The following is a 24,472-nucleotide window of genomic DNA, read 5'->3' as shown; positions in this document are numbered from 1 at the left end:
GGCTACAATTAGCGCAGACTCACCAAAATTGTGCAAAAGAAGATTGGACAAACGCTGCCTGGTCGGATGAGTCTCGATTTCAGCTGTGACATTCAAATGGTAGGGTCAGAATTTGGCATAAACAACATGAAAGCATGGATCCATCGTGCCTTGTATCAACGGTGTGGTGTAATTATATAGGACACATAATTCTTCTTGGCAGACTTTGGGCCCCTTAGTACCAATTGAGCATCATTTAAACACCACGGCCTACCTGAGTATTGTTGCTGACCATGTCCATTCCTTTATGACTACAGTGTACCCATCTTCTGATTGCTACTTCCAGCAGGATAATGCACCATGTCACAAAGCTCAAATCATCTCACCACTGGTTTCTAAATAGGACAATGAGGTCTCTGTACTCCAATGGCCTCCACAGTCACAGATCTCAATCCAATAGAGCCCCTTTGTGATGTGGTGGAATGGGAGATTCGCATCATGGATGTGCAACCGAAAAATCTGCAGCAGCTGCATGATGCTATCATGTCAATATGGACCAAATCACTGAGGAATGTTTCCGGCACCTTGTTGAATCTATGCCACAAATAATTAAGACAGTTCCGAAGGCAAAAGGGGGTCCAACCTGGTACTAGCAAGGTGTACCTAATAAAGTGGGCAGTGAGCGTATGTAGCTGCAGTTCAGCTTCAATACGGACAGGCTTCTTAAACTTTTACATATTTATGAATTAAAATTATTTACATACATTTATATAAACCTGCTTTTTGTTTATATGGTTATCCAAAATACCAACTAAGTGTAATTTAGCAATAATTAATGACAAGCGTATGTCACATAAAATACAACATATGCTTTTCAGCAAAAAGTACCATACCGGTGCTGCAACATGTAAGCATAATTCAATTTTCAATTAATAATATTAATATATTACAGTCACACAGCTGCTTTCGTCACATTTTATTCAAAACTATTACAGGTGGCAAGAGCAAGAGAAAGAAAACAAGTGAAATGGTTCTATTTATACAAAGCACCATATTTCAATTTACACCTGTTCTATGAAGGTGATACTTTTCAAATTGTTTCCAGATATCCAGACTTGGATGATTTTGTACTTGTGAACCAGTGCTAGACCATTAATGAATTTTTCTTACACTTCTCTCCTTCAGTTTCACTGTTGGTAAAATTAAATTCTGTAACATATTTTACTGAAAACAAAATACACTCCAACTTACATGCCACCTGTTCTACTCATACAGCCTGCTTTGCTGGGTTTGAATCTGACAGAGTTTAAAATGAAAAGCTGAACTTTGGACTGATGGTGTAAATAATGCCCATGCAGTGGACCTCCCCACAAATAATCCATAGGAGCCATAGTTTAAAGAGGAATTAAACCCTGATGGGTTTACTTCCTCTTTCATTCCCTGCAAAGGTAAAGCATAATGGACTACTATGCATCGCATAGTAGTCCATTATGTGTCACTTACCTGACACAGGAGCCAGCGAAGTCACCGCTGTCCCCTGTAGTCCGGCGCATCCATCTTCTCCGTGGGTCTCGCTGCTGCGCCGCTTTCATTCGGCGAAGCTGCGATGACGTCACTCCCGCGCATGCGCACGGGAGCCGCCACTCGCGGCATATCGCCGTTGACTGCGGTGCCTGTCTTTCGGCAAATATCTCCTAAACCGTGTAGGTTTAGGAGATATTTCTTGGACCTACAGGTAAGCCTTAATCTAGGCTTACCTGTAGGTCAAAGTTGGTTGTAAGGGTTTACAACCACTTTACGAATCAATACCATAGATAAAACAAGAAATTAACCCGTGCAGTGTTCTGGGGAGGGGCACTGCATTTAACAGCAGCCTGGAGTGTGGCTTTAAAGTGTAAAATATCCTAGAATAAAAATGTAATATATTATAAGTTTACCATTCCTTAGTTGTCGTATCTGCATTCATCTTAATTTTTCAGGCATTTTTTGCTTTATTTTCACCCGGTGATCCTGCCAGTAACACTCTTCCTATCCTAGGAGACCATGCCCACTAATTATCTTGTATTTATGGAGAAGTAGCATTTTCACCCTACGACTGGAACTATTTAAAGAGGAAGTAAACCCTGATGGGTTTTACTTCCTCTATACTTCCCTGCAAAGGTAAAGCATAATGGTCTACTATGCATTGCATAGTACAGGCATACCCAACTTTTAAGTACACAATAGGATTTATTTACCAAAGCGAGAAAGTGCAAAAATCAGGCTAATTTCTGCATAGAAACCAATGAACTTCTAACCCCAGCTTGTTCTATTAAGCTTTGGTAATAAAACCTGGACGCTCATTGGTTTCTATGCAGAAGTGAGCCTGATTTTGTACTTTCCGGCTTTAGTAAATAAACCCCATTGTGTACTTAAAAGTGAGGTATGCCTGTAGTAGGGATTGTCCATCTTCACCACTCTTCCTTCCAGGCTGCAAACTCTGGCTCTGTGACTGGCCGGAGTGGCGTGACGTCACTCCTGCACAGCATGACCCCTTTAGAAACATCACAATCTGCCCTTTCTAAAGTGCGCATGCTTTTTTGTAAATATCTCTTAAATTGTGGAGGTTTAGGAGATATTTCCAGCACCTACAGGTAAGCCTTATATAGGCTTACCTGCAGGTAAAAGTGGTTGTAGAGGGTGTACATCCACTTTGAGAACCAGAGAACACCTCCCCTTTTTTCTTTTCTCCATAACAGGTTATGGAGGTTATGGAGAGGTTATGGAGACTTCCTACCAGAAATCTAATGACCTGGTAAATTCATTTCTCTTTTTGCTGACTGCTATAAGTAAGCATTGTATACAGCTCTCTCTGTACTACAGAATACTCCGTCCTCTTCTTCATAACATATTGCCAGGTGTTCTGTAGTTCACAGAGAAAACTGGGAACAATGCTTACTGATAGTAGTCAAAGGAGGCAGAAATCAAAGTAAGTTACCAACTCATTAGATTTCTGGCAGGATCAACAAAAAGCTTTCAATTTTATGTTCAACAAATAAAAAGGAACAAATAAGAGACGTTCGTTGCTAGAGTTTACATGCGCTTTAAAGGGGTTGTAAAGTCAGAAGTTTTTTTATCTTAATGCATATGCATTAAGATAAAAAGCCTTCTGCGTGCAGCAGCCCCCCTCTGCCGTCCTGCATTATCCCTCCTGATTGACTGAGACACAGCAGCGACGCCATTGGTTCCTGCTGCTGTCAATCAAAGTCAGTTAGCCAATCAGGAGTGAGAGAGGCAGGGCCGAACCCCAGCTCTGTGTCTGAATGGAGACACGGAGCAGCAGCTCGGTTCAGTTGCCCCCATAGCAAGCTGCTTGCTGTGGGGGCACTCAACAAGGAGGAGGGGCCAGGAGCACAGAAGAGGGACCCAAGAAGAGGAAGATCTGGGCTGCTCTGTGCCAAACCACTGCACAAGGCAGGTAAGTATCATATGTTTGATATTTTTATAGAAAAAGAAAACAAGACTTTACAATCACTTTGAGTCAATTTAACTTCCTGTCCCTGTGAGGCCCCTAGAAGTAATGTCACTAAGACAGGAAGTCCTTATGCAAAAGATTTTTTTACGCTTTGTACAAAAGTGGGAGGGGTTGGAACACTAATCCTAAATATGTTCCCTCCCCCTCCTCCTACCTATCCTGCCTAACCTGTGTAAAAAAGATCTGTATACTTGCCTTTTTTTTTTGTCTGCTCCGGTCTGGTCACATGATCCTGCAGCTCCGGTTCCCCTAGTGGGTAGCGGGGAGAGAAGAAATTCCTGACAGGGCTTGGTCATGGGAGCCTAAGGGTTATGTCACAGCACCCAGAATTCCGAGCCATTGTCGAGCGCTCCATCAAACAAGAGAGCCAGAGTTGCAGGAGCATGTGACTGGACTGGCCTAAAAAAAGGTAAGTACACAGATCTTTTTTTTCACAGGGTAGGAAGGGTAGGTAGGAGGAGGAAGGAACATTTTTAGGAATAGTCAGTGTTAGGCTTGAACTCCACTTCTAGTGACAGGGTGTGTCAAGTACATAAAACAATGGGATAGCTTTCTGATGGGGACAGAGCCCACGGCAAAGGCATATTTATTTAGTAGAGTGGGAAGGACTAAAACAATCATCAGGTTTTTACTGCTTTCCGTGGGGTAGATTTACTAAAATTGGAGAGTGCAAAATCTGGGGTAACTCTGCATAGAAACCAATCCAGCTCAAGGTTTTATTATCAAAGCTTACTTGAACAAGCTGACGTTAGAAGCTGATTGGCTCCCATGCAGAGTTGCACCAGATTTTTCACTCTCCTGTTTTGTGATATCCATGTCCTCGCATTTCCTATACTGGTGTCAGCAGGACTCAAAAATAAAAGAAAATGTCCCCACTGAGGACATAGACAGCAATAAAAATGTAACCCAAGATTGGGCTCTTAACGAATCAATCAAAAACTAAAAAAATGTTTTGGCTTTAAAAACACAATGGGTTAAGCTTTTCCTTCCATGCTTGCCGTAAATCTGCCATTATTTATAGGCCACAGCACACAAAATGGGTTTCTCAACTGCTGTAAGTCACAGGTCCATGTTACAAATTGTTCCTTTACGTGTAACTTTGCCAAGAAACTTGGCAAACATTCTACGGATTAAAATGGATATGTGATTCTGAAGCAACAGTTTCAAAATTCAAAACGTACATTTAAAGAAGCAAACTGTTTGCAAGTCAGAAAAGTTGGTTTCATTGGAAATAGAAACCCTGGAATTTTTTTTAGGAGAGTATTATATATGCATGTTTACAGTCACCCAGGGCTCAGAAAAACTGCGTTATTTTATAGGACGTGATACATTTTAATGAACCTACATACCAATCTTACAAGGTGTTCTTAAAAGGACTGTATGATAAAAAATAAACAATGGCCCAAAGTAATCCATCATCCATAAAACACATAATAAACAAAAAACACAAGGACAAACACATAGTTCAGCACAAATTGCCCTTATTTATGAAAGTGTCTGTGGGGAACACTGTCTCACGTCTGTGTTGCTTCATTGCAGCTAATCAAATTGAGACATGGAATGGAAAGTGACAGTTTGAGGATGAACATTTGCATCTGATTTTTTGCTATAGGCTAAGACAGAATGGGGGTTATTTACTAAAGGCAAATTCACTTTACACTACAAGTGCAAACTACAAGTGCAACGTGCACTTGAAATTGCACTGAAAGTGCACTTGGAAGTGCAGTCGCTGTAGATCCGAGGGGGACATGCAAGGAAAAGAAAAAAGCATTTTAGCTTGCACATGATTGGATAATACAATCAGCAAAGCTTCCCCTCATTCCAGATCTACCCCTCAGATTTAAAGCGAATGCACTTCAAAGTGCACTTTCAGTGCAATTTCAAATGCACTTTGCACTTGTAGTGGAAAGTGGATTTGCCTTACGTAAATAACCCCCAGTATGTCAGTTTATTCTTCAGACACTTTGATAAATTATGGGCAGTGGCTGTTTAACCACTTGCTTACTGGGCACTTAAACCCCTTTCCTGCCCAGACCAATTTTCAGCTTTTGGCGCTGACACTCTTTGAATGACAATTGCGCGGTCATACTACAGTTTACCCAAATGCAATTTTTATCATTTTTTTTTTCACAGAGATTGAGCTTTTTTGGTGGTATTTAATTGCTGCTCGGTTTACACAGACACAGAGGTTTGCGCATTGAAAACCCTTTGTACTTTACGATTCATTGGAGAGCTCTAGATAACCCCAGGAATTCAGAGTGATTGGTCGACCACCTTGTCTCTTCTCCGTGGTGATCGAGAGGAAAAGCAGGATCTCCGACGAGTTCTGGAACTCTTCGACTGGGGCCAACGACCTTCGAATGATCTGCACGTACTTATTCCTACCTCAGTAGTGTGTGGGGACGGACTACGAACAAACGAACCCTGCAGAGGGCTGTCTGCCAGCGCTAACGACTCAGTTGATTTGGAGTCCATCCATTGCGATAAGAGTCAAACCTTTTTTCTCTCCGGTCTGGAAGCGATAGTGGCAAAGCCAGGAAGGTTTCATCGAATTTGTGAAAAGGACTGATCTCCCTGTTCATTGCTTTTTAGTTGGAACCAGGATTTCTTAATTATAAGGACTTTCTTTTCTTTGATTGAATTTTGTATATGGTGCTTGTTTGATTTCTTTTGCTTTTTCTATATAATTTACACTGAGTTTTATTACTCTTTTCACTTTAGTTTTCATGCATATTTAGCGCAACTTTATGTATAATTTTTTTGAAGTGACACTGGTGGGCACAGCCATGTCCCTCTGACAGAAGCCGGCGATCAGCTTTTTTTCCCCTCACGCTGATAGTGTGAGGGGAAACAAAATACCGATTACCAAGCTTCTGTTTACATCACGTGATCAGCTGATTGGCTGACAGCTGATCATGTGGTAAGGGGCCGGGATTGACCCCTTACTCGGATCATAGACTCTGTGATCAGAGAGCGTGATACGTGCAACCCGCGCTTGCTCGGGAGGGCGTCCATGGCTGCCCTCTCGGCAATTAAGGTCCGTGCTGCAGCCGTCTTTTGGCTATAGCGCGGGCGGCAAGTAGTTAAGTATAAAGTGCAAATCTACTAAAAATGTATACATCGGTTTAATAGACCCCAGTCAGTTCATTCAACCCCTCAATTCTCATATCATATAGTGGCATGGAGATCTCCATACAAGCATCCCCTCCTACACTTACACACTTGCTTACACTTACACTCCAACACCTAATGGCTTCACTTGGCCACTTGTTGACCAGCTTCTTTTGAATTCATGTTCTCTGTAAATGTGTTTAATATTAAAATTCAGCCAGAAGCACATGACCTTATAGTTTATCTTTCAAATAAGGGAAAATGTTAGGGATGTGGCAGAGTGGTTGGAGAAAAGATCTTTAGGGGGGCATGGAATATTATTAAAAGTAGCAGGTAGTCCTAGTCAAACTCTACTTAAAAAGTTAAATACACAATTCAAATACATGCAAGTGAATTGCTTAACCTTTCAATGGATTTTTAATCTCGTTCACCCTAGATACTACCCTGCTAGATACAATACAGCCAGTGATCTAGTTTTTTACTACTGCAGTTAAGCATTGCAGCTTGGTGTAGAACCCATCCCCATTCCTGATAGATAGAAAATGATGGAGCACCACTGTGATGAAGTTATTCCTGTGCTCCACCTCAAATAGGTATTCCCACAGTATTGGATTGCCAGTACTGTGCAAAGTCTACCTCTCCTGGAGTTCTACTGTACATCGGATTACAGTAAGCTAAAATAAAGACAAATGAACGGAAAGGGGAAGAGTTTTCTGGGAACCCCGCTTTCCTCATGGGATTATGACAGGAAAAAGTTTCAAGGCCCCCCCCTTGTGTGATGGAGGCACACAGGGAGTCTTGTTTAGGTTTAGTGGCCTGAGATGAGGTCACATGGCCTATAGGAGTTAGGCCATGTGAGTCTTGCTGCTGTTCCTACACACAGAGAGCCTGTCTAGGATTGGCTGATTTGAGGTAAGGTCACATGGCATACTAGGGTTAGGCCATGTGAACCTTACCTCAGAATTTTGCAGAAACCCCTGAGCCTGCCTATAAAAAGGGGGTTCCGTGGGGGGGGGGGGGCTTATTCACCTCAGAAGGCATAGCTATGGTGCTCCCACCCCCCCCAAAAAAAAAAAATATATATATATATATATATATATAGGACCGCCTCACGCCGATATACGTCGGCAGAATGGCACGGCTGGGCACAATCAAGTACCTGCACGTGGCTCTTTGAGTGCCCAGGCGTGGGTCGGGAGCTCCGTGACTGTGGCTGCGGGACCAGCGGACCAGATCGCCGCTGGTGTCCCGCGATCAGGTCACAGAGCTGAAGAACGAGGAGAGGTCTGTGTAAACAAACCTCTCCCCGTACTTCCTAGTGTGGCTGTCACCGATCGTCTGTTCCCTTTTATAGGAAAAGACGATCAGTGACATCACATGCCAGGCCACGCTCCCCACAATAAAAAGAAAACACATAACATCACTCATAACCCCTACACTGCCCCCTAGTGGTTAACTCATTCACTGCCAGTGTCATTTAAACAGGAATCAGTGCATTTAAATAGCACTGATTGCTGTATAAATGATAATGGTCCCAAAAATGTCAAAAATGTCCGATGTGTCTGCCATAATGTCACAGTTCCAATAAAAATCGCTGATCGCCGCCATTACTAGTAAAAAAATATATATTACTAAAAATGCTATAAAACTATCCCCTATTTTGGAAATGCTATATCTTTTGCGCAAACCAATCAATAATCGCTAATTGCGATTTTTTTTTTACCAAAAATATGTAGAAGAATATGTATCGGCCTAAACTGAGGAAAAAAATGTTTTTTTATATATTTTTTGGGGAAAATTGTGGCTCTATTTTTGTTTATAGCGCAAAAAATAAAAGCTGCAGTGATGATCAAATACCACCAATAGAAAGCTCTATTTGTGGGAAACAAAGGACGAGCAATTGTCAGTTAAAGCGACGCAGCGCAGAATCGCAAAAAGGGGCCTGGTCCTTTGGCTGCAAATTGGTCCGGGGCTTAAATGGATATATATATATATATATATATATATATATACACATGTTTCTTTGTCGTGGCCAATATTGTGTGGTGGTGTCACCTTGAAGTCAATGGGAACAGTTGGAATACAATGAAAGTGGATTTCTAATGACTGGGTCTGAAAGTGTGTAAAGTTGCGTTTATTTGAGAAGTTTAAAGTTTTTAATTATTTATGATACAGCTTGAACCATGGTGGCTAAGCTGTTTTGAGTGTATCATTTATTCCAATGTTATTTATTTAATCGAGATATAAAATCTTTTTGAACCAACAATAAAGGGCCGTGGCCAGTTATTATCCAAGCTTTGCGTCAGGTGTATTCTTCTTTGGTAAGCTGCCTTCCTCTCTGGTATCCCATCAAAATTCTTATATGAATTGAAATCATATACACATTTAACTTTATTTTTATTCAATACAGGCAGTCCCCGAGTTATGAACAGGTTAGGGACTGCCTGTTTGTTAAGTCGGTTTTGTTTGTAATTCAGACGCGCATGCGCAGAACAGCTTTTTCCAATGTTTTCCGCTGTTTTCCTCTATTTTCCTCTGTTTTCCAATGTCGTTTTCTAAAGTTTTCCGCTGTTTTCTGATGTGTCTGCCGGCGCCGCCTACCGTTCGTAAGTAGGAGTTGTTCACAAGTCGGATGTTTGTAACTCGGAGACTCCCAGAACATAACTGGATTATATAATATTGTTTCTATAATTTTGTATGAAGTCCCATCAAAACTTGCCAGGATGCACCCAGAATTAAACTAGTGGGTTTGGTGGATATACAGTACATTGTGCCCCTGAAGAACTAAAATCAAAAAGGTAAGCAGTTTTTCCACAAGGGATCTCTTTCTAGTTTCTATAAGATTCAACATTGCACACATGCAAATTCGTTTCACATGGAAATGCATTTCCGATTCATTTTAAGCCCATTTACGCAAAAGGTAACAGAATTCACGAATTGGGATAGAGACTACCCAGCATCAAGAAGGTCAAAGGGAAGCTCTCAAGGTAAGCAAGACTTATACTGCAAGTGATGGTGGAGGGTAAGAGGTGCAGATAAAGATAAATACTTTCAGAGTGACAAGAGGCAGAATCAGATTGCAAGCTCCACTCTGCACCCTCTAATGACAGTAAGGTAGGGAGGGTCTAACACTCCCAGCCTTTGACACTCTCTGAAGTTCCGGAGGTGGAAGAATATTGCAGAAATCATTATTCACGTGTCCCACAGCATAGCCTACATGTATTTTCAATAGCAGCAAAACAAATACTCTTGTGCACGAATGTGTTAACCAGGCAATCCAAAGTTCAGAGTGGATAGCATCTTTAGGCCTTGCTGCCCTCCAGGATAGGTATATCCTAGCAGTCAAAAAAGAGAATAGAAAAAAAAGGGCGCATCGGCCTTGTGCATTATCCTTTGATATATTTATTAGAAGAAAAAATATTAAAAACTACTCACAAAGATGGAAAGAAAAACCACAGTGTAACAATCTTTGGCTTATGACAATCTGTCTACTAATAACAGATCCTGATGAGAGGATGTGCGAACCACTGCTGGCTGACGCGTTTCAAAGGATTACCTTCTTCCTCAGAGCCTACTACTCATAGCAGTCTCCTGATCCTGAACAGAGGACGTGCGAACCACTGCTGGCTGATGCGTTTCAAAGGATTACCTTCTTCCTCAGAGCCTGGCTAGGCTCTGAGGAAGAAGGTAATCCTTCGAAACGTGTCAACCAGCAGTGGTTCGCACGTCCTCTGTTCAGGATCTGGAGACTGCTATCAGTAGACGGATTGTCATAAGCCAAAGATTGTTACAGTGTGGTTTTCTTTCCATCCTTGTGAGTAGTTTTTAATATTTTTTTCTTCTAATAAATATATCAAAGGATAATGCACAAGGCTGGTGCGCTGTCTTTTTTCTATTCTCTTTTTAGCCTACATGTATGTCATATGTATATGCAGGGCAGGACTTAGGGTGGTGGGGGACCCTGGGCTTGAGTCATTTTCCGGCCCTACCTTCTATACATTACCATATTTATCGGCGTATAACATGCACGGCGTATGACACACACCCCAAGATTAGGAGGGAATTTTAAGGAAAAAACTTACATTTAAATGCCCATCAATGCAGCCTTATCAGTGTCCATCTGCAGCCTTGTCCAGTGTCATTGCAGCCTTGTCAGTGTAGCCTTGTCATTTGCAGCCTTGCCCCAGTGTCATTTGTTGCCTTGTCATTGCAGTCTTGAAGTTTAAAAATGGCGCAGACGAGATACAGAGTCCTGTGGCTCTCGGGGCTCTCGGATCCTCTCGCAGACCCGAGCAGAGCTGAGAGTAGTCAAGTGTACTCGGCTCGGCTCACAGTTACACCCAGTTCCTGTGTTATGTCCATCATAGGGCAGGACTGGGCGTGACTGTGAGAGGAGCTGGGCCGAGTACACTCGGCTATGTATCTCGGCGGGGCTCGTGGGGCCCCCTATTGGGCAGGGCCCATGGGCTTGAGCCCAGTCAAGCCCAATGGTAAGTCCAGCCCTGTGTATATGCATGTATGACACTGCTAATTCTTAATAGCCAATATGTATGACACAGCTAATATCTATGTCAAGCACAGCAATAGCAATTAACAGCTTTATATATTTAAGCATATGAGCAGCCTGCTAAGTGAAAGGTGGTGACAAGGGTCACTTTAAACTTGCTGTGAAAAATGACAGTTGGAAAATGGGATTGAACTTGATTGCATTTTCTGAAAGATAATTTAATTTAGAACTTTAGTGCTATAAAGTGGAACTAAGACCCCATACACATTATTAGATTTTCTGCAGATTTTTTCTTCAGATTTACCAAAACCATATAATATGAGGTCAAATCTTAAGAGTTTCAATATGTATGCAATCAGGCAGGCCTTTGTACTACGTGGTTTTGGTAAATCTGAAGAGAAAAATCTGCCGAAAATCTAATAGTGTGTAGGTGGTTTAAAGCTAATATTTGTAAAACGGTGAACAGGCAGCTTTTATTTTGTCTCTCATGCAACAATACAAACTTACCTGCCTGCTTGCATTTTTCTACCGAATGTAAACTGAGCTGCGCATGCACAGCTGCAACATGTATTCCTGGCACACTTCGGCTGTGCTGGAAAGACTGACTCCCATGCCTGTGGATGACGTTTGCTGGCAAATCAAGAGGCTGAAAAATCGGTACCCAGGAGAAGATAACAGCAGCTCGTAAGGGATTTAACCACCACATCACTGGAAGTTTAAGGTAAGTATACTGGGGGGGGGGGGGTTAGTTCCACTTTAAATATAAACAAATAGCTTGTAGCTTGTCTATCAGTGGCTGGCTGACTCTTTTGCATTCTCATTGACATGTGTAGAGAGAAAAGCAATTCTGACATGAACTAGTGTTACTATGCACAAGATCTCAATCTGGTTCAAACATTCAGTTTTTTTTTTTTTGTTTTTTTGTTTTTTCTCATTTAGGATTTTAGAGTTCATTTGGGGGTTTGGAGATATTTTGTGCTTTAGGGATGAATGGGCTCAAATCACACAGCACTGAATCGCATGTGAATTGCACAGGAATGCGGTGCGGTTCCTGTGCAATTCACATGTGGGTTATTGTGTGAACCGAGACAGGAAGTGGGTAACTCACAGAATCACCAGGTGAAATAAAGGGAAAAAAGCTGAAAAAGAAAATGAATGCAGCTGCCACATCTAAGGACATTTGTGTTTTTGGGTTTAATACAGGGTTAGGTAACCTGGGGCCCTCCAGCTGTTTAATAACTACAAGTCCCATCATGCCTCTGGGAGCAATTGTAACTGCCAGCCTTGCAATTTCTCATGGGAAATGTAGTTTCACAGCAGCTGGAGGGCCCCAGGTTGCCTACCCCGGATTTAATACAGGCATACCCCACTTTTAAGTACACAATGGGGTTTATAAGCTGGAAAGTGCAAAATCAGACTCACTTCTGCATAGAAACCAATGGGCTTTTAACCTTGGCTTGTTCAATTAAGCTTTGGTAATAAAACCTGGAAGTTCATTGGTTTCTATGCAGAAGTGAGCCTGATTTTGCACTTTCCAGCTTTAGTAACAAAACCCCATTGTGTACTTAAAAGTGGGGTATGTCTGTATTACTTTAAGAAGTCCAAATAAGCTCAAATAGTGGTTTTACATGTTTCTACTATACATTTTAAAATGTTGTTAGAAACGCAAATGGTTACATTTATTCAAAACATCATTTTTCTAATAAATATTAGAAAGGGGAAAACAAAGGAAGCGCCACCTATGTGCAGTATTAAAAGAAGGGTTTTAATGGCAAGGTACATAAAATCACTCACAACATGAAGTATTAGGTGGTGCTATATGTTATATATGTTACCTGACAGCATGTTATCATTCTTTATTGAAGGGAACTTCAAGGTCATTTCATGCTTATGCCTGTGAATCATCAGGTGATCCTCGGTGGGGAACCTCTGTAAGATAAAACATACATACATATATGTAGAGCATGTAATAAATCCTTGTCACTTTGAGCTGTGCAGGTAACACAATCACTTGATGTCTTCTAAGACATAAATAAGTAACCAGAAATTACTTACAGTGGGTGTTAACTTACAGAAAGAATTCTAAATCAATTACCTACTTGTTAGGCATGGACAATATGAAGGAAGAGCTGACAGCCTACAGACAGGGAGGAAATACTTGAAACAATCCAGTCTTTGTTAACTGAGGCGATCATAGTCATTTACAGAGTGAGAGGATGAAGAAACAAATCTACCTTACCCAAATGGTATAAATCATTCATTTGGGAATGGGAGACTTTGAAGAAGTATTTTTTATAGTTGACAATCACATCATGTCACATGAAAGCCAGCCCAAAGAGTTGAGCTACTCATACATGTAGACAATTGGGAAATTGCTCTGCATTCATGTGTGATCTAACCCAAAACAGTTTTTGTATGTTGCAGGGGCGTAGATAAGGGGGTCAGGGAGGGTCTGAACCCCCCCCCCCCCCAAGCAATTACTGACTATCTGGTATAGGGAGAGATAAAAAAAACAGGAAGCTTCGCTTCCGTGTGTAACTGTACAGAAAAAAACTCAGTTTCCTCCTCCTCCCTCCAATCAACTGATAATGGAATCAAATATAAAAATCAGAGAGGCAGAAAACCTTAAATGTGAACCTTTCAACTAATTCCACCCCCACTTATCTCTTTAAAAAAATAAGTTTAATGTTTTTTGTAAAAAACTGTGCAGGACCTGCTTATTTCCCTATTTCTCACCTAGGCAACAATGATGACGATCTTTGCCTACTGGAATACACACCCCATGTCCTAGAAGCCAGAAGACAGATGTAAACCATGCATGGAACAGGGACACCCAGCACACTCAGGAACAGTATAAGAAGGCCCATCCTGCACTTTGGCATTGCCTGTGCTCAGCTGAAAATAATAATGAGGTCTGGCTACAAGGTAAGATGTGGACCTAGAAATGGGGCTCCCAAGAATCCAGAACGGAGGTTACTAGACAAAAAATTTGTTTTCACTATATCAGTAAAAAAAACCTGTAGCTCCAGGTGACACGTACACATTGTCCAAAATTCTGCCAGCCGGTGCCACACATATATATATATATATACACAGGGTTTTTTTCTCAGAGAATAGGTGCAGGTACTCCCCCTTTCTGAGTCACCTCTTATCTCTGTCCCCTACCCACCTCCAAGCACCATCCCTTGGTTTCAACCACCTACCCAACCCCCAGCAATGGCAGCCTGTCCTTTAGAAGCGCATAGGCGCCACCCCCCATCCATGCATCAGGCCCCTAATCTACATACAGGGCATGGATTCAAGTGGGGGGGGGGGGGTTAAAGCACATGATTAATTAGAGTCGGAGGCTCTAATAGGCTTAAAAAAGGAGTGGGCTTGGGCGCGGTGCAGTGCACCCAGATGTGTGACAACAGCAAAGGGATATTCGCTGTTTTGACACTGATTCTCCTCCCAGGCAACCAGGAAGCAGGTCATTTCCTGATTGGTCGAAAGGAGAAGCAATCATATTGGCCAAGGGGGGAGGAGGAGGGAGGAGACACATGGCCAGAGAAGCAGGGGAAGTCCGCCAACCCACCAGCCACCACTATGGCTCACCTGCAGCGGTTCAGCCATCCAGCACTCTCCAGCTTGGGCAGGGGAGGTAGGAGGAGGGGGTGTTCCTGGTTCTCCTTACTTTCCCCACATTCATGTCTGTCTCTGGGGGGGGGGGGGGGTTGCTGCCCCCCCCACCCCTCCCGAATTTTCGAGCACCAGCCGCCACTGCCTCCTAGTATTGCTCCTTTTAGAGAATACAGAGCCAAATTATTTGTGGTGCAATTTGCATTAAAGGTGTTCTTGATTACAAGGAATACAATAAAATAGATCCCCTGCAGCCAGCAAAAGTAGACCCACTCACCAGCAACAACAGCTCCCCCCCCCCTCCCCAACACGATACAGATACAGCCCGGCAAAAATAGATTCACCCCAGCAACAAGATATCCTCCAGTAGCCAGCAAAAATAAAGCCCTCCCTCAACAGTAGATTGCTCTCAGCAACACATAACCTCCTAGCAGCAATAGATCCCCCAGCAACAATAGAACCCTGTCAACAAAATACCTCCCCAGTAACAATAGATGCACCCCAGCAAAAATGGATCACACAGCAGCCAGCAACAATAGACCCCTCCCTCAACAGTAGATCCCACCCTACGACTGAACCCCTCAGCAACAATAGATCTTTCACAAGCAACAATAGACGCCCCTGCTAAATATATCCCCAGCAGCCAGCAACAATAGATCCTCCAGTGCACCCCATTAGTCCCTTATATACATTTAGTGCTGGAGGTGCCAGGAACTGCAATCCCCCCCTATGTTCTTGCTGAAAAAAACATATGTATATATATATATATATATATATATATATATATATATATATATATATATACTTGTATACTATACATACTGGTAACATTTGGAGGGAGAAGTGGCAATAATGTGCAAATTAAATTAACCAATACATCAGGGGAATATTTTGTGTAGTTGCATTTTTAATGTGTTCTACAACCTGTTGTACATTTAAGGTTCCTGAGGTCCCAGAGTTTGTATTCATGTGGAACTGACAGTCAGTAGCATATGTTGAATACAGCTCCCATTAGACAGAGCAATCACACCATTCATTTGTCTATATGTACTGTATTCTGTGGTTTTAATGGCTTTTTATATTCAAAATTATTCACTTTGTTGTAGAATGTGTGTATTTAAAGATCTCTAAAGGTTCCTGTAGAATAATTGTTGTTGTTTTTCATGTGTAAAGTTATTCTAGGTCTATGGTCTCAGTGGATTTGTTATGTAGCACCCAAGTGGACTCAAGACCATTTGCCTGCTAGACTTCTTTTGTTCATTTTGCGCTTTACTAAAGCTTTTATCTCTACTTTAGCAAAGGTAACACAATTGTACAGTATTTAAAAATTATTTTATATTGTGTGTGTAATTGCTTTGTGATATTTGCTTTGTTTAATTTGTATTAACACTTGATGCATTTTATGACTTCTTTAGTCTTACTTTATGAACTCATCTTTGCCACAACAACCCATAACCTCTTATTTTGAGTAACACCGGGAAATTTATATACTCAGTCTTTAAATCATTTATATAGAAATACACTAAAAGGCTAGAAGTCTGCCAGCCTTGGATCTTGCAGTGTCTGCCAACATGACAGCACTGCTAAAATTAATACTGTTAGATAATTGTGGCAAAACTCTGCTAACAATTCTACCTCTCTGATATCATAAATAAACTATATCGGCAACTAGAATGTGTTTAGGAACATCAATCTGCCAGGTCTGCTTAAAATGATTGTTTTAAATAGTATTTATGCAATGCTAATCCCCTTTCCTGATGACCACAACAAATCATAGGGAGAAAAGGCCAAGTAAACCCTTGGCAGCTCTATGAGGTCACTACTGATTGCAGTACAATAGCCTGAAGCAGTCACTCAGTTGTCTGAGCAGCATAGTGCTTTGCAACAAACAATGAAGAAATTAACATTTATTTAACCACTTAAGCCTCAGACCATTTGGCTGGCCAAAGACCAGAGCGTTTTTTGCGATTCTGCACTACGTAGATTTAACTGACAATTTTGCAGCCGTGCGACTTTGCTCCCAAACAAAATTGACGTCCTTTTTTTCCCACAAATAGAGCTTTCTTTGGTGGTATTTGATCACCTTTGTGGTTTTTATTTTTTGCGCTATAAACAAAAAAATAGCAGCAATTTTGATAAAAACATTTTTTTTTTACTTTTTGCTACAATAAATATCCCCAAAAAATATATTAAAAAAATGTTTTTTCCGCAGTTTAGGCCGATACGTATTCTTCTACATATTTTTGATTTAAAAAAAATGCAATAAGCGTTTATTGATTGGTTTGTGCAAAAGTTATAATGCTTACAAAATAGGGGATAGTTTTATGTCATTTTTATGAATAATTTTTTTTTTATTAGTAATGTCGGCGATCAGCGATTTTTATTGTAAATGCGACATTATGACTGACAGATCGGACACTTTTGGCGGGACTTTGGGACCCTTCACATTTATACAGTGATCAGTGCAATTAAAAATGCATTGATTACTGTGTAAATGTGACTGGCAGTGAAGGGGTTAACCACTAGGTGGCGCTGTAGGGGTTAAGTGTGTCCTAGGGAGTGATTCTAACTGTGGGGGGGAGGGGCTGTGTGTGACCCAACACTGATCACCGCTCACAGTTACAGGGAGCGGTGACAGTGTCACTAGGCAGAACGGGGAAATGCTTGTTTACATTAGCATTTCCCCGTTCGTCCTCTCTCCGTGAGACGATCACGGGTATCCCCGTGGACATCGAGTCCACGGGACCCGCGATCGCTCTCACGAAGCTCCCGGCAGGAACCCGCCTCTTAACCAGTTGCCGACCGCCGCACGACGATGTACGTCGACAGCATGGCACGGGCAGGCATAAGGGCGTACATGTACGTCCCTGCCTTCCCGCGGGTCGGGGGCCCGATCGGGCCCCCGCCCGGTGCCTGCGGCGGTCGGTTTTCGTGCGGGAGCGATCCCGGACGAGGGGACGGCCATTCATTCATGGCCACCCCCTCGCGATCGCTCCCGACGAATGAAAATCCTTCGTGACATCACTTCCTCTCCTGTGAGGAGAGGAAGTGATGTATTCTCTCCTCCGTGTCGGTATTTTTCGTTCCGACACGGAGGAGAACGGATCGGTGAGTTGCACCAACACTCTACACAAACAGTAGAACATGCCAGGCACACTCACACCCCCCCTTTACCCCCCGATCACCCCCCCAATTACCCCTGCCCCCCAGTCACAGTGACACCAATGTCATTTTTTTTTTTTTTTTTTTTTTTTTTTTTTTTTTGCATTGGTGTCATTTGTGACTGTAATAACTGTTAGGGCAGTTAGGGTTAGCCCCCTTTAGTTCTAATGTACCCCCCTAACCCCCCCAATAAAGGTTTAACCCCGTGATCACCCCCCGTCGCCAGTGTCACTAAGGCTGGGTTCACATTGCAGCGGTTTATGAGAACGAATGTGATTCGCACCGCACTGCAGTGCAAATCACATCCGATCTCTGTGCGATTCGAGTTCAGCCATTCGCCGCACCCGCCACACCCGCCGCACCCGCCGCAAATTCGCACGGGACCCTTTTTTTGGCCCGCAGCAGAATCGGATCGCATGGGTGTTCACACCATGCGATCCGAGTTTGCAGATCGCACTGCGATATGCAAACTGATCTGGGGGTGTCAGTAACATTTCACTGACACTCCCAGCAGTTCGCATAGGGCAGTGTGAACTGCCGCCGGGAGGCATGCGATGCGGGAACCCGCCGCGCATTCGTGGCGTTCCCGCATCGCTCCAGTGTGAACCCAGCCTAATAAGCGATCATTTTTCTGATCGCCGTATTAGTGTCACAGGTGACGCTAGTTAGGCAGGTAGGTATTTAGGTTCGCCGCAGCTTTTTATAGCACCAGGGACCCCCATATACTACCGCATAAAGCCCCCTGATTGCCCCCTAGTTAACCCTTTCACCAGTGATCACCATATAACTGTTACAGGTGACGCTGGTTGGTTAGTTATTTTTTTATAGTTTCAGGGCACCCGCCATTTATTACCTAATAAAGGTTTAACCCCCTGATCACCCGGCGGGTGTCATTTGTGACTAATAACTGTTAGGGCAGTTAGGGTTAGCCCCCTTTAGTTCTAAGGTACCCCCCTAACCCCCCCAATAAAGGTTTAACCCCGTGATCACCCCCCGTCGCCAGTGTCACTAAGGCTGGGTTCACATTGCAGCGGTTTATGAGAACGGATGTGATTTGCACCGCACTGCAGTGCAAATCACATCCGATCTCTGTGCGATTCGAGTTCAGCTATACAGATAGTATGGCTGAATTCGTGTCGCACCCGCCGCACCCGCCGCAAACTCGCACGGGACCCTTTTTTTGGTCCGCAGCAGAATCGGATCGCATGGGTGTTCACACCATGCGATCCAAGTTTGCAGATCGCACTGCGATATGCGAACTGATCTGGGGGTGTCATTAACATTTCACTGACACTCCCAGCAGTTCGCATAGGGCAGTGTGAACTGCCGCCGGGAGGCATGCGATGCGGGAACCCGCCGCGCATTCGTGGCGTTCCCGCATCGCTCCAGTGTGAACCCAGCCTAATAAGCGATCGTTTTTCTGATCGCTGTATTAGTGTCACAGGTGACGGCAGTTAGGTATTTAGGTTCGCCGCAGCTTTTTATAGCGCCAGGGACCCCCATATACTACCGCATAAAGCCCCCTGATTGCCCCCTAGTTAACCCTTTCACCAGTGATCACCATATAACTGTTACAGGTGACGCTGGTTGGTTAGTTATTTTTTTATAGTTTCAGGGCACCCGCCATTTATTACCTAGTCTCACTAGTGTACCCCTAAATTTAGGGGTGTCTACTTTCCAAAATGGGGTCATTTGGGGGGGGGTTTGTGCCATCTTGGCATTTTATGGCCTTCAAAACTGTAACGCCCTTAGAAAGCCTGAAGGCGGTGCTTGGTTTTCGGGGCCCCGTACGCGGCTAGGCTCCCAAAAAGTCCCACATATGTGGTATCCCCGTACTCAGGAGAAGCAGCAGAATTTATTTTGGGGTGTCATTTCACATATGCCCATGGCATGCGTGAGCAATATATCATTTAGTGACAACTTTGTGAAAAAAAAAAAAAAAAAAAAAAAGTTTGTAATTTTCCCGCAACTTGTGGCAAAATATAAAATATTCCATGAACTCAACATGCCTCTCAGCAAATAGCTTGGGGTGTCTACTTTCTAAAATGGGGTCATTTGTGGGGGTTTTGTGCCATCTTGGCATTTTATGGCCTTCAAAACTGTAATAGGTAGTGAGGAGTGAAGTCAAATATTTACGCCCTTAGAAAGCCTGAAGGCGGTGCTTGGTTTTCGGGGCCCCGTACGCAGCTAGACTCCCAAAAAGTCCCACATATGTGGTATCCCCGTACTCAGGAGAAGCAGCAGAATTTATTTTGGGGTGTTATTTCACATATGCCCATGGCATGCATGAGCAATATATCATTTAGTGACAACTTTGTGAAAAAAAAAAAAAAAAAAAAAAAGTTTGTAATTTTCCCGCAACTTGTGGCAAAATATAAAATATTCCATGAACTTAACATGCCTCTCAGCAAATAGCTTGGGGTGTCTACTTTCTAAAATGGGGTCATTTGTGGGGGTTTTGTGCCATCTTGGCATTTTATGGCCTTCAAAACTGTAATAGGTAGTGAGAAGTGAACTCAAAAATTTACGACCTTAGAAAGCCTGAAGGCGGTGCTTGGTTTTCGGGGCCCCGTACGCGGCTAGGCTCCCAAAAAGTCCCACATATGTGGTATCCCCGTACTCAGGAGAAGCAGCAGAATTTTTTTTGGGGTGTCATTTCACATATGCCCATAGCATGTGTGAGCAATATATCATTTAGTGACAACTTTGTGTAAAAAAAAAAAAAAAATTTTTTTTTTGTCATTATTCAATCGCTTGAGGCAAAAAAATAAAATATTCAATGGGCTCAACATGCCTCTTATCAATTTCCTTAGGGGGTCTACTTTCCAAAATGGGGTCATTTGGGGGGGTTTTGTACTGCCCTGCCATTTTAGCACCTCAAGAAATGAGATAGGCAGTCATAAAATAAAAGCTGCGTAAATTCCAGAAAACGTACCTTAGTTTGTAGATGTGACAACTTTTGCGCAAACCAATAAATATACAATTATTGACTTTTTTTTTACCAAAGACATGTGGCTGAATACATTTTGGCCTAAATGTATGACTAAAATTGAGTTTATTGGATTTTTCTAATAACAAAAAGTAGAAAATATCATTTTTTTTCAAAATTTGCGGTCTTTTTACGTTTATATCGCAAAAAATAAAAATCGCAGAGGCAATCAAATACCATCAAAAGAAAGCTCTATTTGTGGGAAGAAAAGGACGCAAATTTTGTTTCGGTACAACATTGCATGACCGCGCAATTACCAGTTAAAGCAGCGCAGTGCCAAAGTGTAAAAAGACCTCTGGTCATTTACCAGCAAAATGGTCCGGTCTTAAAGTGGTTAAAGGGCAACGTACAGGTACGTGATTCTGCCTGTACGTGCCCTTCTGCCACAGTATATCTGCGTGAGTTGGTCAGGAAGCGGTTAAAGGGACCTTTATTTTTCATTTTTGTAATTAAATACTAGGTCCACTCAAATTCATATTTCGGTTATAGATAGAATCTGTTATTTTCTTTCATTCCAAAGTCCTTTTTTTCGAATATTCATAAATTCAAATATTTGAATATTCGAAATTTGGTAAATTCAGAAAATCGAGATTCGAAAATCCAAAAACCCGAAAATTCTAAAATCTGAAATAATAACTAACTAATAATAACTAACTGAAATAATAACTAACTAATAATAACTAACTGAAATAATAACTTGACTATTACTAACTGAAATACTAACGAATACAAGTTTATCCAAAGTTCCCAATAATCCAAAATAACAAATGTTTTAACTAAATGAATGGAACATAACAAATTAATAATAATAAATAGCAATAATAATAATAAAAACATTTTATTATTATTATTATTTTTATTATTAATTCGTTTTGTTCATTTGTTTAGATGCGGCATTCATTATTTCGGATAATTTGTAACTTTAGATAAATTCATGTTCGTTATGTTCTTCACTAACAGCCAAATTTGAAAGGAAATTCCAATACCTATAATTTAATAGTTAGTTATTATTATTTAGTTAGGTAGTTATTCTTTTGAATTTTCTGAATTTCTTTCTTATTTTCGGAGTTTTGAATTTTAGAGTTTTCGAATTTACAAATTGCCATCATAAGGGTCGGTTCACACTGCAGGCGCGGAGAGGCGTCTCCGACTTGCCTCGCCGCGACCTGCGGCGACCTCAGCGGCGACTTGCAGAGGACTTCTGTATAGAAGTCAATGCAAGTCGCCCCCGAAGTCGCCCAGAAGTAGTACAGGAACCTTTTTTCTGAGTCGGAGCGACTCGAGTCGCTCCTCTCAGAACGGTTCCATTGTACAGAACGGGGGCGACTTGCGGGAGCGAGGCGAGGCGAGTCGTGTCGCCTCGCATCGCCCGCTGTGTGAACCGGCCCTAAGGATGAGCCAAAAAAATAACAAAAACAAATGAAATGAAAATAAACACAATTTTCCGCAGTGCACTGTCTATCTACTACACACTAATAAAACTGACAGCTCAGATCAGAGCCACTGTACAATGTTAATACAGCGATCTCCCCTGCTAAGCTATTTTGTTCTCACAGGGGGACGCCCCCCCCCCCAGGACACTCTGGTCTGCATTCTTAACCATTGGCTGAGAGCGCTGATCGGAAGCCGGTCGGCTGCTGGTTTTCCAGCATGCTCATCCGACAGCATGAAGATTTCAGTAATCTAGCCAATCTTTGGGTTTGGGAGCTGTTTTCTTTCCCAAACATCAGTTAAAGAACAAAAACACAGTGTTTTTTTAAATCTTGATTGCAGTTAAGCAATACATTTAGGCCCCATTGCTTGCCCCTGCCAGCGAAGGAGCAATAGTTAGGCTTGTGCAATTCGTTTCGTAACGAATCGAAATTCGGCCGAATTTTGCATCTTTCGGACATTCGGATGCATCCGAATGTCCGAATAAAAAAATATCAAATTACAACGAACACGAAAGAAATATAACGAATGAATTCGAATGAATTCGACATGATTCGACATGGTTCGAAATTATTTCAACTGCATTCGAAATGATTTCAACATGATTCGACATTATTTCAACCACATTCGAAAATATTTTGTGACCCGACTTTAGGGCCATGTATCTCGGGGTCACTTGGTGCTAGACACTTCAAACTTGGATATGTTATAGTGCTAGTATTATTGTGTTTGCATACCAAATTTGGGGTTTCTAGCTATAAGTGACCCCGAGATATGTGGCCCCAAAATCGGGTCGCAAAATGTTATTAGTTATTAGAGCAGAGAATGACATTTTGCGACCCGATTTTGGGGCCACATATCTCGGGGTCACTTATAGCTAGAAACCCCAAATTTGGTATGAAAACACAATGGTACTAGCACTACAACATATCCAAATTTGGAGTTTCTAGCACCAAGTGACCCCGAGATACATGGCCCTAAAGTCGGGTCACAAAATATTTTAGAATGTGGTTGAAATAATGTCGAATGATGTTGAAATCATTTCGAATCCGGTAGAAATATTTTCGAATTTCATTGAAATATTTTCGAATGTGGCCGATTTTTCGAATTCGGTAGAAAACTAAACGAAATCCGAAAACGAATTTAAGGAAGTTAACGAATATAACTAAACTAAATTAATGAATTAACAAATTAAAACGAAACAAAACTAAACGAATTTTTTCCTTTTGCACATGTCTAGCAATAGTAGACTAATGAGGTTATCTCTCTGCTCTCTCTTTCTGTCAGTTATGTTCCTTATCAGCACATTTAGGGATCCCTTCTTGACTCCTAATGCTGACCCTTCTTTTCCCATTCTGAATTCTATTCTACAAAGAATTACAGGAAGTTCATACCAAGTAAAAATCAGGTCAATATACTAGCAAAATATAAAATGTAAGGATTTATTAAAATTATCTATGGTCAAACTGTTAAGTATTATATTTATTTCCACATTGAAATTCAGTTATTTCTAGCCTACTTCTGAACAATCTTGAAGTTTTTAAATGTACTTTATGAAGTGCAGCCTATTGCATTAGAGTGTGCACCCCAGAGCACAAACACACATGTTTGTATATCAGTAGAGCAGTGGACAGTGTCAATAGAGCAGAGATTGGTGTCAGTAGTTTTTATTTTTATATTTTTGTTCAAATTACATTTTTTTCATTATTTTTCACAATATTATTTTTTTTACATTTTTTTAGGAGCCTCGTTGGGGGGGGCTTTGGTGAAATATCAAGGGTCTAAACAGACCCCTGATGTCTCAGGGACTAAGGACAAAGCTTCTCCAGTCATTTTCTCTGCAGCTTCAGCTGCACTGGACAGGGAACTAATGGGAAGTGCTCTGTGCTGAGCCGCTTCCTGTTTATTCCCAAACAGAAGCATAGTGAACATAGTTTACTATGCTTCAGTTAAGAATGAACACAGGAGCAACTGGTACAGATCACTGTGTTCATTCAGAAAAAGAAGGAGTCGGTAAATATTCATCGTCTCTTTCCCTGCTCTTCATCCTGAAACACCCCTGACGCAGCCAGCTGGAGCAGAGAGGAGGGACGCACTGCACAGGGTGATTAGGGTGTGCCTAGGCAAACCTGGCATAACCTGGCTGCAAGCCTATGATTTG

At 42.0% G+C, this 24,472-nt stretch overlaps 1 protein-coding gene across 2 annotated transcripts in view; it reads right to left on the bottom strand.

Moving 5' to 3' along the window:
• The window catches only part of CREB5 (cAMP responsive element binding protein 5), a 612,896-nt gene that overhangs the window by 450,928 nt on the left and 137,496 nt on the right, over positions 1–24,472 (bottom strand). For both annotated transcript variants that reach the window (XM_077491353.1, XM_077491354.1), the window contains exon 3: positions 12,947–13,040. In XM_077491353.1, the coding sequence (XP_077347479.1) occupies positions 12,947–13,040 (94 nt within the window). The remainder of the gene's footprint in view (positions 1–12,946; positions 13,041–24,472) is intronic.

This window comes from Lithobates pipiens, unplaced genomic scaffold (assembly GCF_037356315.1).
Source record: "Lithobates pipiens isolate NorthernLeopardFrog02 unplaced genomic scaffold, aLitPip1_a1.2 Scaffold_19, whole genome shotgun sequence".
Classification (NCBI taxonomy): Eukaryota; Metazoa; Chordata; class Amphibia; order Anura; family Ranidae; genus Lithobates; species Lithobates pipiens.
This window is presented reverse-complemented; position numbering and strand designations above follow the sequence as displayed.